The sequence below is a fragment of the Ursus maritimus genome, unplaced genomic scaffold (assembly GCF_017311325.1).
Source record: "Ursus maritimus isolate PB19 unplaced genomic scaffold, ASM1731132v1 scaffold_3, whole genome shotgun sequence".
Classification (NCBI taxonomy): Eukaryota; Metazoa; Chordata; class Mammalia; order Carnivora; family Ursidae; genus Ursus; species Ursus maritimus.
The window spans coordinates 1,324,939-1,340,087 of record NW_024425563.1 but is presented as its reverse complement, the minus strand read 5'-3'; the positions used below and the strand labels follow the sequence as shown (position 1 = coordinate 1,340,087).

Here is a 15,149-nt window from a genome sequence, read left to right as displayed (position 1 = left end):
AGCACTGGCTCTGAAGGCTGGGACTCAGCGTGTGGGACACGCGTGGTGGGGGGGGTTCTGCCCCCACCGTGGACACCGATTTGCAGAGAGTGTGGCTTCGCCGTGCCCTCGAAAATGTCAGCAAAGACCGTTTTATTATGTCTGAAGCGTGCCTGAGCACCTCTCGCTTCAGTTACTGGGATGGGGACGGGGTAACTCCACGCACGCGTTTGCCGCTCACGCGGTCAGCGTTCGGTGAGCACCTGTTTCCGTCAGGGACCTGGGCCACGAACACGCCTCACAGCGCTGTCTCCCTGCAGGGTGGGTTCGTACATTCACCGGAGTGCAAGCCCGGCCTGGAACCTGCTAAAACACAGGAGGCTGCTGGGTTTATTGGCCAAGTGACATGAGAAAGGGGCCCGGAGGCCGGGAAGGGGCAGACTAAGCCGGTCTGTGTGTTTGCAGCCTCTGCAGGCCTGTCTGTCCACAAGTCATACCACAGACAACACATCATCTAAGCCTGTCACCTAGTCCACGTAAGTTGCTTTAAAGAACTGGCATCTTTTTGCATCTCTGTTTTCCGGTGGTGATTCCTGGGCAGAGGGCAGGCCCTCGACGACGCTCGCCGCAGTAAGTGTGAGGCTGGCAGACGGCTGTGGCACCCACCCCCAGCCACCCGGGGCCCGCAGTGTGGAAGGCACTGCACTAACTGTCCTCAGGGCTCGACGGTTCAAGGATGGCAGGAGGGTCCCAATTACAGATGAACGAGAGGCTCAACGAGGCTACGAAACGGGTCTCAGACCGCACAGTAACAGCACACAAAGCACGGGCTCGTTGGGTGTGTAGATGTCCTCAACCCAGGACTAGGCCACCAGACCACAAAGCAAGACACCGACTCTGTTTCTAGGCTGGGGATGGCTTCCCAGGCATGAGCACGGCCGCAGAAACACAGGAAAGAATGGAAAGGTGCAGCCCGGCCCCCCGGCCCCGCCCGGCCCCAGTTCTCCTCCCTCTGGGCCACGAGCGAGCTGTTGGGCTCGGCCTGGTAGACACACAGCGCCTCCCACTCCTTCTCTAGCCGGTTCTTGTTCTTCAAGTGGTCTTCCATGTAGGCCTGCAACGGAAAACACCGCATCAGGGCCTGCCACCTAGCGCAGCGTCGGGGGCTTGGTGTGACCCGGGACAGACGGTGCAGCCCACGCCTCACCTGCGTGTGTGAGTGAGGACACCGCTTCCTACCAGATCCAGTAAACGCACAGACCAGCCAGACCCACGAAATGCAGGAAAGGCTTTTAACATATTTTGCTGGTTGGTTCCCAGGTGTTCATGGCGTGTGTATTCCGGGTACAGAGCCCGGGCATCAGGAACACTCAGGTGATGACGCGGCCTCACTATTACCAGCCGACTGGGAAAAAGGAGGACGCACGGTAGACCAGATCCGATCAACTGACCAAAAGCTGCTGTAAGTAACGTGTCCACACAGACAGCCGTTTTTCTTATACTTTACCCACTTTTCTGAATCCAGTGGGTGTGATGCATTTAAGATACGGGGCTGCTCTTATGTGTGCAAAATGTTAAACAGCTTGTAGTGGTAAAAAAAAAAACAAACCACCAAACAAAGGCGCAAACAATGGAACCAGATATCCTGACCCTCGGCTGTTCAGATCTTCCTTTTTCTGGGCACTTGTCTGTCAGCAGTGATCGCCGGAAGTGGACGAGGAAACGTCTCCAGAACATTCCCTACCGCAAAGAGAGCCACGCCGGCCAGCCCTGTCTGTGCATTCTCACCGATCTATGTCACTGAGAAACGACTGTGACTTTACAGAAAAGCATTCCAAATGACCAAACCCCAGTGGCTTCATTGTGCCTGCCCCACAGAAAACAGTGGTCCCACCCTGGGATGCCGTGCTCGTGGGTCTTCAATGTGGAGTCTGTGGGCGCAGGTCTTCAGCTACATCCACACACAAAATAAGACACACGTCCACACGGGTCCAGAGACACCGCCAGGTCTAGTCACGGTTGGCCCCTGACCCCTTGCCAGCCCCCGCTGTCCTCTCACTCCAAGGGAGAGCGCAGCTCAGGCCCTTGCAAAGGCCAGGACAGGCCTGCTCCGCACCTCCTCCCCGGGCAGCTGTTGTGGGCTCGGGCACCCGGGGATCGGGAAGGGAACTCACATCAGTCGGGCTGGCTTCCCACTCTTCTCATAGTTTGGCCTAGAGTTGACTTGAATTGGTTTGCGTGATTCACTTACCAAGTACCAGCTCTGTCCATGTCGGTCTGCAAACCATGGAAAGCTGGAGCCGTGCAGGTGAGGGGTGGTGGGGACAGACACGTCACCAGGAGGGCCAGCGATAGGCTGTGACCAGAAGCCGGGACCTGGGTCGTTACTGTCACTTAGGGAACCAGCAGATGGCTTTTTGTGCAGACGACACAGAACCACACGAGCCATGCAGTGACACACCCTCCATCCTCCGGGGCTGTCTCCTGGGGGACAGAGCCGAGGGAGTCGCGCCTGCCCACCCCCCTCACCAGCGCCCTACGCAACGGGACGAAGTGAATTTAAGTGAATTTAAGCGGCCCAATCCAGAAAACATCAACTACAAACTCCTTCTTTTTTGAGACAATCATTACGGAATATTGAATACAAAGTTATCCTAATAAGGACATTTTTGCATGATACAACATTCACGTTTTGTGAAATATTTCTCTAGCTATATTACAGTGTGTGAGGGTGTGGGGGGATAGTTCTGGCTGAAGTGTGTGGTTTCAGTGTTTCTGTGGCTACTTTCCTCAAGATTGGATATTGTCTGCAAAACGGGCATTGGATGTCACCCTAATCACTGTAAACTGCAGGCGTTCACATTTTCACATTCACCTCAACAACGGGAGGTGAAATCACACGGCGAGCTCGCTCGAATTTCTAAATTTTTAGCAAGAAATATAAACCGGACTGTAGTAAGCAAGCTTGGGTGGTAGGAAGGAGGAGGGAGGAAAGAGCAGATATGGACTTTTTTTTTCATTGAGAACAAAGTCATGTAAAGATACACTTGATTATATTAAAATCGAGATAACTTTTTTCATTCTCTAGGCACGTGCTACTCCGGTAGCCCGTGTCTGTCATGCTCTGGTCATCTCGGTTTGATCTGTTCTGTTAATAGTTTTATGCGTCATCATTTATGATATTAAACTGATGTAATTTCCCCATTCATGGTTCTGGAGACTTTCCTCTTTCATGTCTGCGGATAAGATGCTTTTCTTCTATGACACGAGAGTTGTGTGAGGAAGCTAGGCCTTACTCATAAAATAATGTGTTTTAAACAAAACCAAAACCAAACTGCCGTGATAACTTAATCCTGGGAGGTCCTATCTCTCAAGGGTGTGAGAAGTGTGAATTAGAACAGGTATAGTAACCCTCCTCAGACATAGTCACCTTCTGGAATAATCGGGTAAATTAACATGTAATGAAACACTACCCATGTTCTTTCTGCCAGAGTGAGCATGTAGCTGGAGCTGTTTTAAAAACTGACATTCCAATACTTTTGTTTTATATACGTGTGTGTATATGAGAGTGAATATGGTGGTAATGGTGGGAGAGCATAGCTTTTAAATAAACTGTACATTTTTATTACACATGTAGCATGTATAGAAAAGAACAGAAAATGAAGATAAGCAGAATGAAAACAAAAGCCACTAATAACTCCACCACCCAGAGCTAACTATAAGGCTTTGATAAACTTTACACCTCTTGGCACGTGCATGGGCTGCTTTTATCCTTTTTTTTCAGGGCTGACCACCATTGCTTCACCTTTGGACAACATCCATATTATAGAACTTTCTTGCCTGAGTTGAAAAGAAGCTGAGATCAAACTTTCATCTTATATTTGAAGAAACCAAGGCCTAGATTCATTAAACACTTAGCCTAAAGCCCCCAGCAGCCAGATGCAGCACTGAAGCTTGGGTCTGCCTCCTAGGACACTGTTTTGTCTTGGCTCCCTGCTACAGCCTCCTCCCCACACCGCTACCTTCACATCCACTTCCTAGTTCATTCACAAAGCAACCAGATCACCACTTCTGGTCCCAGGTACCACCGGTTTCAAAAACCACCAGTGGAGCCTAGACTAGCACTATCCTTTGTCCGAACTTCATTTTACTAACCTGCTCCTTTCTATCTCAATAAGACTATTTCCCAATGTTGTAACCACCCCCCGCCCCCGACATCACCATCATTCTTTACCCTTCTGTAATGAACCTATCCCGACTCTAAGGTCAGTGCAAACACCACCACGTTCTTTGTGAGTCTGGGAGTCTGCCAGCCTCTCTGATCCTCATTTCCTAAAACGTCACCCTCTTCGTTGGACACTTACTATTTTAAAAACTATGACTTTGCATGTTCTGCTCTGTGCTATAGCTTGGAGGTGCCAGGATATTCTTCCTCTCACGAGAGTAAGATTTTTGAGAATGGGGCCAGTGTCTCATTCACTTGGCTCGTGCTTTGGGCACACAGTCGATATTTGTTGGATGACTGCTCATACCCTGGAAATTTCTAGAAGTAATTTGTACTACAGATATATATTTTATGTCAATGATGGCATCCAAAAAAATTGCCTTAGAATCTTCTGAAGTTGGAAGAACTGTCCCAAAAGGTAACATAAGGACTTTGGAATGTTTATTGTATGTTTCCTCACCTCCTTCTTCCTTCCTGGGTTATCCAGCAGGCACCTTCACAATCCCTGCCAAGTCAGTGCTGCCACATTCTAGTGCTCCCGTAGCAGCCGTGACGTAGTGGCAGCCTTAGGGACTTGGAGGCCCCGCAACAGTTGAGAAGGTTCTTCCCCCAACCCTCCTGCTCTTTCCTCCGAGTCCAGGCTCCATGCTCTCTCCCCCAAGATTTCTTTTAATTGTGTGAACTCCGTGCACTCGGCACGTGCCTCTCGTTCCAGATGTAATACGTGCTGTCACTGGTGTGACGAGGGATGTTTCTAGAGCCCGTCGTCCCAGGAACTGTGAGCATCTGCTGGCTAGGTACCCACCTCACACACATCACTCTACACAGTCCCTGTTCCAGGCTCTTGTGAGTACCTCCAAATTGAAACTTCAAGGGAGAAGCCCTGGGATACGCAGAATACTAGTTAGTGTACTAGTTAATAGTACTAAAAGGAAACCAGCCACGTGCAGGTGGGATCCCACCATGATGTGCACTCTGAAAATGTAAATGAAGTGAAGAGTCGGTGCTCAGTATTAGCTGATTCGATTTGAAGAGCGTAGGTAAATTGATTTGATAGCTACTGCTGGTTCTTAAGGAATGTTTGAAAGCATGACTTTAATCTTTTAGAGTTGCTCACTCTACCCGTAATGTTTTTGGGGTGACAGGGTAGAGGTTGTGGAAGGGTTCTTGGCTGGAAGAACTCCATCAGAGGAATTTTCTTCAAGCTGGTTTTAGATGAGTCCTGAGTGGGGAGCTGTCTAAACCTTGAATTCTGATACTTTCCTGGCACCTAGACTGAATGGGCTTGCAGAAAAGATAATCCCCAGATAAACTGTTTGTGGGAAAAAGCCGGAAGGTTCTAGGATGTGGGTTTTCCGAGTTAGCAGCCAGCACACACCGCGGATACTGGCCTCAGGCTCCGTGGCGTCAGCAGTCACAGCATGCTGAAGATGAGCCAGCATTTCTTTTGAGTTTTTTGCCTGGTGAGAACGACACCAGCTTTCGTAAGCCCTATTTTAGGAGATATTAACCCAATCAGAGGTTCTCCTGTTTAATCTTCCTCATACAAGTCCAGATCCCCATCTCATATCTCTTTCTCTAGCTCATGCTGTTAGACCACTGGTAGGAAGACCACAAAATCTTTCTGGGTCACAAGGACTACATGCCACCAGATGACACAATGTCTATATGTCAGACAAACCAACTGGCCTCCACATTTAATGAGATAATTTTACACAGAATCCCAAACCTTTGGGACAAAAACGTTATTGCTTGGAGACATGTCCACAATTTTTAAAGACAGCTTAAATATTTTCTGCAGTGTTTTCTGATTGAATTGTCAACACTGTGAGGTCAAGAAAGCAATTTCTAGAAATATGGAGCATTTGGGATGCTCTGGAACATAATGGGGTTTTATTAATAATGACAAGGGTACTTTGTATCTTCAGGAGACGACTATAGCTTCCGTCCACAAAGCCTCTATGAAAGTCTCAAGGAGCTTTTGCTGAATTGGAAAGTAGTAAAATGGAGCAGGCACTGGACTGGATTTTGAAAGAGTTCTTAACAATGTAATACACAAAAACGGTTGGTCCCCACATAGGTACTTTCTGGTTATACCTTGGGCAAACCGCCTCATCTCACTGACCCTTAGTTTACTGCTACATGAAATGGGAATCACAGTATTTCTGAAGGTGGTTCTGAGGATTGACTGGGTCACTGTGAAGTCACTTTGCAAACTATAACACGTATACGCACGGAAAGCATGGTGATCATGGCGGGTCTCAGCTTTTCATTAGAAAAAGAGGGAAGTAAGGTGGGCACGTATTGCATGGTGCACTGGGTGTTACACGCAACTAATGAATCATCGAACTTTACATCGGAAACCGGGGATGTACTGTATGGTGACTAACATAATATAATAAAAATATTATTATAATAAAAAAATAAAAAAAATACAAAAAGAAAAAGAGGGAATCTCTTAAATTCTCGTCATATTCTGTGACTTTACTGTGCGTTCTGGGGACGTTTCCCATGATCTAATGAAATATGACACAGTGAGTCTCCAGGAAGAGCAGCCACTGAGTGCAGCGCGAACGCACAATTCCAGGGGCGGCAGCAGGGGCGCCACCACGGGGATGCGCCATCGCTGCAGGCGAAGTGACGCTGTCGTAAATACCGCCGAAGAGGGAACGAACAAGCAGCACCAGCGAGCACGTAGTTCGTAGCTTCAGAGCTGCATCCTCTTCACCAGGAACAGCGGTCTTCCTAAGAAACTCAGTCTCCACCTCGTTCGGATGGAACCAACACGTGCTCAGATTGCCGAGCTGAGTTCACACCCCCTCGACGGTGAAATCGGGGATGCTTCCAGAACACACCCCCCGCCTCTCGACTTGCTCCCTTTTGTTGATCACGGCTTAGGGAGGGAGGAATTTTATGGCCAGTCTTGAGGAGTCACTGGAAAATGCCAGTAGAAGAGAAGGTGTGAAATCAAGCTGCTAATTAAAAGATGTCTTCCAGTGTGGAAAGAGGGTGCTGATACCCCGTGGCACTTCTGACTCGGCGCCCTCAGACCGCGTCCTGATCAAGACTGTTTCATGAGCACTGTTTATGTTTAGTGCTAATATCAGGACCAGTTTCCAGGATCACTAAGGAAATAATCCCACTTACTAAAACTACTCTGTTTCACCAAGTGCCCGCGTCCACCCTTCGACGCCGGTCGGCCGTGTTGCTGCCTGCCTCTGAACGCCGGGATAACAGAGTGGGCAGGCTTGTCAGGGGTCGTCCGGACCCAGGCCTCAGTACTGGGGCCCCTTGCACTGGGCAGCAAGGGCTCGTCCAGGGCCTCGTGGATCGCAGCCACCAAAGGCACGTTACCAAATCCATGTGTGGTGGCTGGCTGGAGCCTGAGGGACAGCAAAGTTTAGCTCTGTTACGCGTCAGAGAAATGACGTGTTATTTCCACGTCTCTTACCACTGGCCATGAAAGGGTGAGATGCTGGGCAGTGCACGTGGATTCGTTATTATTAAAGAGAACAGTAGACACATACCCCTTTCAGGGAACACCAGCACTCATGAGGACTGAGGACCACGTACAAGTAAGCAAAACGGCATCCACTCAGCATCATGTCCCCTCAGTCAGTATATACGGAAACTGTCAGCGTCCGCACAGAACTGTCCTTGCAGGTGTCCGGACACCTGCTTTGTGGGTCCTCAGATACGAAACAAGTAGAGAGCATCTCAGTGAAACTTCCTTCTACCACAGCGCTGCCAGAAATGAACACCTGCCCACTGTGGCAAAGGCGTAGTAAAGAAAGCTGGGCTTTTGGAAGACCCGATTTTCATGAGGGAAGCTTTGTTTCCATTCCTTTCTTTATCTTGGTGCCTATTATTACATTACTTTACTGATGTGACAATCAACCCTTTTGTTCGAGTGAGGAATACAACCCATTACGTTTCCCTCCCTTGTGATAAGACCAACAGGCTTGTGCTTTACAATCAGGTGGAGGTAGATTAATGCCTTTAGAAGCAAGGAGTACGCTGTCTTTGCTGCCATTTGGGCAAAGGGAGGACCTTTTTTATCTTTAAAAATAAACATTGCCTCTGGGAAACAAACTGAGGGCTTCAGAGGGGAGGGGGGTGGGGGAATGAGATAGACCGGTGATGGGTAGTAAGGAGGGCACGTGTTGCATGGTGCACTGGGTGTTATACGCAACTAGTGAATCATCGAACTTTACATAAAAAAATTTAATAAAAAAAATAAACATTGCCACCTGTCTTCATTAATACATGAAAGGGAAATGTTTATGTTAACTATTTGAATTCCTGAGTAAGAGGTTTGAATTCCAAGCAAAAAATACAAAAATGAAAGGAGAACTTCCATGTGGTCCGTCGTCCTGACGTAGCTCCTGCAGCCACAGAGCCGCGGTGTCAGCTGGCAGCTCGGTGAGGAGAGGAGCTCGGCCCATTTGCACGGCCCTGCATCTGACACACCGTCAACGTTAGTCATTAATATTATGAGCGGGCACGGGAAGGTATTTGAGATTCAAAATTAGAAACTCGAAATAGTACATTCAAACTCAAAGAAGGACAGAAGTAGCTAAATGATCAGAGGGTAGTTTTGTTATTTCTCAGCTTAGAAAAGATTTGCTAGAAGCAGAAATTGTGAACCACACGATTGTATTCAAATCGCCACCTGACCCTGGTGCAATAGAGCCACAGAGTGAGGCCCTGATCCGAGGGCGTCGCCTGCCCGTCCAGCTGGTCCCGCACCACGCGCCCCATCTCTGCACTTGCCATGGGACAGCTGGTCTCACTGGCAGTTAAAACACACGTTGCTCCGGCAGACAGACACACATTATTCTTAAAAATGGCAAAACACGCAGACCCAGAAAAGGCCAATTCAAAGCATGGCCTGTGTTGTCAAAACGGAGTTTACTTGGGAAAAGCAAACACAGTTTGGGTTTCAGCGTCTGGGTCGTGTGTACAAAAAGCCTAAAGACATATGCCTGGGGAGCAGATGAAACACTCATGCTTCTCCTCCTTTTGGTTACATTTTAAAAATCGCTTCCGTGGAAATTCGTCCTGAGGAGGGAATGTTTCCACACATTTTTGCCCTGAGCCTCGATTATCCTGGTGAAGTCGACCAGCAGGAGCATTTCGTGGGCGGCAGAACCTGCTTTGTCTGAGCCAGCAAGTGTGGACCCACGTCATTTCCCCCAAATGCTCCCTCTGAAAGCTCGGCAGCCCAGGAACCCCTGAAAACGGATCTCAGGGCTGTCTCCGCGTGACTTAGAAATGCACTCATGCTCTTTACACCGTAACCGAGCAGACTGGAGTGATAGAAATGTAAACTTGCTAAAATAGTGGGGAAAAGTTCAAAGGCTGCCCAATGGGAAGCCTTTAAGAGGAAGTCCCAGCTCACACACCGCTTAGGCGCAGAGGTGAGCGAACACAGCGACACAACCAAGCACAGAAGGAACAGAGAAGAAAACATGCTGGGTTTGAGGCTGCGAACACGGAGTTCTCTGCTTTATTTAAAACCCCTTTTGTAGCTGAAAAATAAAACACATGCAAGAACTAGGAAAATAAACAAAAGCTCTAAGAAAAACGTCCTGTTTTTCAAAGAACTTCAGGGAAGCCCCCCTGGGCAGGAGTCTCCAAGGCAGGGGTTGAGACGTGGTCCGTGTGCCCGTGCTTCTGGCGGCTCAGAGAGAGCGCACGGTGCCTCTCTGCAAAGCAACCAGTGAACGGGCCTGGAAACTAATTAAATGTTGATCAGGTAGAACTAACCGGGAGCTTTATTATGATTCTGGGTCTCGGTCGTCTGCATCCAGAACAGGGTCCACAACTGTGAGAAATCGTCTCGACCACAGAGGGGTCTTGAACAGTGACGGCAGAGCCTGCGGGGCATGTCCTGGAGTCCGTAAACGACTAACCCGGCCGCAGGTGTGTTTAGGGGGTGCTGGACATAGATCACAGCGTGCCGAAGGGCACCCCCCCTGCGCTAAAGACACACTCATGGAGTAAGTGTGTGACTTCCCTGACCTGACCGGACAGACTTGCAGAAGAAGAAAACCACAGCTTGACGAACGCGTACAACGGAAACCTTGAAGGGAATTGTAAAGATGGACACCTTCTGTCGCGGAAAGGTTCTGATTAATCAACTTCAAGAAAGAAGCAGGTCTGCCCTTACACCTACTCTTACTAAACAGGAGGAAGGGAGAAGGTCTGTCCTCCAGCACGCCGGGCGCTCTGCGTGTGTGCGGTGGCAGTGATGGGGGCAACGCGGGCTCCGCAGGGAGAGGGAGAAGGGAGCCGCGTGGTGGCGGCATCATGCTGCCCTGTGTTTCAGGCTGTCATTCTCCAAGGAGCTCGATGAGCTTAAATAAACAATTTTATGAATCTTATTATCTTATTTAGCATCTTAAAAATCAAGTTTATATGAAACGAGGTTAAAATACAAAGATGAATACTTACAAGTGATGGAAAATAAGAGGATTATACCATATTTTCCATCCATGTACCGGTATTAATGTTTAAATTTAGGGCAAAGAGGTTCCTTGACATTATGAGTGAAGGCTGAATTTCTCCTCTAAATGTGGGAGAGAGACCAGAGCTGCATTCCCATTTCAGACTCCTGCCCTGGTGTTGGTGGTTAGTGATTTATTCGTTCATTATTCACACTGTCATGAGTATCAGCTGGGCCGGGGCACGTGTGCTCCGAGGACCCAGCAGAGACTCTGTCCTCATGCAACTGGTTTCTTCAGGTGGAGAACAGACCACATACAAATAAACAAACATGATTAGAAAGATAACCTCAGATAACGGTAGAGCGGTAAGAACACATGGCACAGACTAAGTGAGGGGTGCGGGAGGCAGGGGCTCAGACCCCAGGAAGGGAGCCCCTCTGATGAGCGGATTCCTGAGGCCATCCTGCGGGATGGGAAGGGCTCATCATCCAAAAACGAGGGTGTCACGGGAGACAGAGCAGCGAGGGTGAGAGCCGGGCTGGGAACAGGTTCGGCATGGTCCAGAAGCAGAGAGAAGGCCAGGGTAGCCGGAGCAAAGGGAGCGAGGCACGGCGGCAGCCAGCGCCCCGACCACAAGGGAGCCCGCCAGGCGCTGGGGGAGTCTGAGGTTTGCAGTAAGAGCAGTGGGAAGCCACTGGAGTGTTTTAAGCAAAGGAGCCATACGACGGGAAAGATGCTTTTCAAAGGTCACTCTCACTACAGGTGGGGACCAACCGCACAAGATGGGCCATCCGCACACAAGAGCACAGGGCCTGACATTTGGGGACAACAGCGGGGGCGGAGGGCATAGAGAAAGGGGGGTGCATCATACATTCTGGGGCGGAGCTGCCAGGATTCGCGAACTGAGCAAACGAGAGGATTTTCGTCTATTTGATAGAGACTGCTCATTTGATTATCCAAGCTGTTCTTCCTCAAACTCCTCAATTTCTGTAAGCACTCAGTTTGTATGATTTCTGTCATTGGCTCAACCCATCACCTGTCACACAACCACAGCGGGGCAAGGTCCTGCCGAGCCGGTCTGAGCAACAAGGTCACAGCCTTGATCTGCCCGAAGTCAAAAGTCAGGGTAAAATCCGAAAAATTCCAACAACATTCCTGGTATTTCCAACAACCTTTATGCTTCTGTTGCACGGACAAAATGTTGAGACAGTTGCCGGCGCCACACGGCTGACAGTGTCGTTGCGGTGTGCCCGGAGACCCACGGAGAACCAACAGCCAACCGCTTAGCCCACAGTTTAAGACGTAAGATCAAACAACTAAATTAACCCGTAACACTCTGACGTACGTGTACGCGAATAAGGCCGCTCCACAGTGCAGACGGAGGTACGCGAGCACCGCGGGGCTGGAAGCCCGGGAGAGCCAATCGCTGTGCCCTGGGTGGTGGGGAACACTGCGCCAGCTCCTGCTGGCCCGCCGGCACCCCCCGGGACAGTGCCACTGCAGTTTGAACTGACCCGCAGTCCCTGCCGGGTCGGTGCCGCTGCGGTCCAAGCTGACCCGCGGTCCCCCCCACCCCGGACGGTACTGCTGCAGTCCAAGCTGACCTGCGGTCCCCCCTCCGGGACGGTACTGCTGAGGTCCAAGCTGACTTGGGGTCCCCCCCAGGACGGTGCCGCTGCGGCCACGAGCTGACTCAAAACAATTCCATGACAGATCCACAAATTGGAGCAAATGATAGGATCACTGCTTAAAATATATTTTTTGTCTTTTAAAGACTGAAACCAAGACGACATCAGGTTTGAGAAGACAGGACTTTTGAGGGGACAAAAAGAGAACACATCCGCGCCACATAACATCGCCTAGCTGGGCTCCTCGGGCGCCACGCGGAGGGGCAGCTCAGAGCTCCGGAACCACCACCACAGAGCCCACGTCCCACCTGTCCACCCTCAGCGCGTGGCTCTACGGACCTGAAGCCCAGAACACACGGGAGGTTTGCCTTAGGCCCCAAAAGGGACTGGCCCTCCCACACCAGGCTTCCCAGGCTTCTAGAAACCTGAGCACTGCCTGTTCATAGCAACCCCGGGCTCCACCCAGATGGTGCTATGAACTCAGTATTTCGTCCGGGCCATCCACTCAGTGGGAAAAATCAGGACAAAGAAATGGATGTAAGATATATTCTAGGTGCTCCCAACAGGCCAATTATTCTGCTGCTTACAGTCTCTCCACCGCTGGCATGGAGCCTGGCACAGCCTCGGTGGTCAGAAAATATTTGTCGTATGGATCCCCTCTTGAGAGTGCGCGACAGCTCCGCGGTCTCTAACTCGGGCCCGGGAGCTGTCGAAGGCCGGTCCTGCGTGGGGGACACCTCAGGAGAGGGTAACAGAGCCGCAGCGGTGTTGCCAATGAACTCTTGCTGGACAAACGGGCACCGGTGCTCCACGCAACCCTCTTCTTTTAACGATATTTACCGTTTACCATCTCAACTCACATGAGCACTCGGAAGGGGGGAAGGGCAGATTTCTATAGTATTATACAAATTTCCATTTGTTGTAGAATATTCTCCTATATTTTAATTTTTTCAGCTCTGGCTCCTTCCTCTGGCTTATAGACTCTCTCACCTTTGCTGGGATAGTTGGGAATATGGCATAATCCATCCTAGAATGCACGAGCAGCTCTGGATCCTATAAAATATTCATTCGCTTTCAAAAATATTTGCACCCTGCTGTCAACGGGGACAAATGCATACGGAGTCGCAGAAAGGGGCTGTTTGAATGGCACATGCTTTCCTCAAACCTCTCTTTCCACTGAAACGTTTTCTTCAAAATTATTTTCATAAGAAAGATTAACAATTTCAACATTAGCTGCTAATCCCCTTTCATTTAAAACTCTGCTGATAAAATTCTTTGCTTGTCATTCAAATAGTAAGTAATAATTATAGATTTGAGGCTTCCATCCATCTCTGGCTTCATTAATGGTAAATTGCATGCAAGTCGGAAGCATAAGTCCGCTTTGATACATCTCAAAATGCAATTCCCACAGCTTTCCTGGGCTATGTACAATTAATTATACAGTTAATAAGGGAAATATGTTAATGAAAGGAACATTATTCATCCAGACCACCTGCCTTTACCAAATATCTTTTGTGTGGTCTTCTTCTGTTTGCAGTTTTGGTCTAGAGACAGTAACAGCAAGCACCACCCCTCCCCACAACCCCACAACCGACAACGTGGCCATTTTCAATATCCGTCTGCCCGTCTGCAGCTCATTCAAGTAACACAAGTCTAAAGAAAAAATAATTCAGCTTTATGATATTTCTACTAATTTCTGCTTTTTCAGAGTTTAAAATGTCTACCCTTGGCATTCTGAACTCCCGAAACAACCGTTTTCTGAGCAGGAGCCTACTACGAAGGAGTCTAACTTCCACCAACGACCGTGGGGAGTCAGAAGGAACTTCACAAAGACGACAGGACCCCGACGGTCCCCCCGTTCTCTCTTCCCCACGTTAAGTCTCTGTGTTTGGCAATACGTAAACTACTCCATCCGTAAAATCCAAGTTCGACTGCGGACGACAGTCTAGCGCAGACACGGATGTTAACTTCTACAAAGAAAGTCCACGCTTCTGAGACTGTGATGTGCACGAGAAACCAGGACAGTTTCACTGCAAAAGGAAGCCGTCTGACAAACCTACATTTCTAGTTATTTTTTATAGATTACTTGAACAATATGAAAGAGCGTGTTTGCAAATAGTTTTACAACAAATTTCTACTGACATAATAATTAATATAGTCTTTACTAAATGAGAAAATCAGAATTTGATTTCAGCTGCAACCGTGTCCCTTTGACATACGAAAAGTACTTAAAGCCGCAAGTGATTGAGAAATTCCATTCGTGTACGAAATTCAGCAGGAAACCAACGCTGGATTCCAAAGAGTTGACAGGAAAGGAGGGGGTACAAGAGGAAACAAGGCGCGAAATGCAGTTCTAGGATGACCAGGCCCTGAAACGGCCTTCTCTTAACAACTTCTGTAGAGAAATAGGGTTTCCAACACAGGCAGCATCCACTGCTGCCTCCGGACCTGTGGGCACCGCTACGTCTACACCGGCACTACGTCTACACCGGCAGCGAGGTTACTGCTACGTCTGCGCCGGCAGGGTGGGCACTGCTACGTCTACACTGGCATTGTGACTCAGGCAGTGCTGGTTTCCTAAAGCCCTCCGAGGTGGGTTTTGAGGAGCCGTGTCCATGCTGTGTGCCAGCAGATGCGTGTCCACCCCCCTCCCCGAACTGATGGTCCACGACCAAAGGCACACAGCCACTGCAAGTGGCGGTTCCTGGAGCCACTTCTCTCAAAGACCCACCGCCACTGCCCTCAGCGGCTGACAGGGGCACACCCAGAGGACAGCGTCTTCACTCAGAGAGGACAACGGGGGTCTCGGGGACCCCGGTGCGGAGGGGTGAGCGGCTGGCTGCCTAGCGCATGGAGGCCCCCCCCCCC

At 49.5% G+C, this 15,149-nt stretch overlaps 1 protein-coding gene across 1 annotated transcript in view; it reads right to left on the bottom strand.

Moving 5' to 3' along the window:
• PTPRN2 (protein tyrosine phosphatase receptor type N2) overlaps positions 1-15,149 on the bottom strand; it is a 796,662-nt gene that overhangs the window by 60,556 nt on the left and 720,957 nt on the right. The window contains exon 14 of the mRNA XM_040644526.1: positions 971-1,093. Within this exon, the coding sequence (XP_040500460.1) occupies positions 971-1,093 (123 nt within the window). The remainder of the gene's footprint in view (positions 1-970; positions 1,094-15,149) is intronic.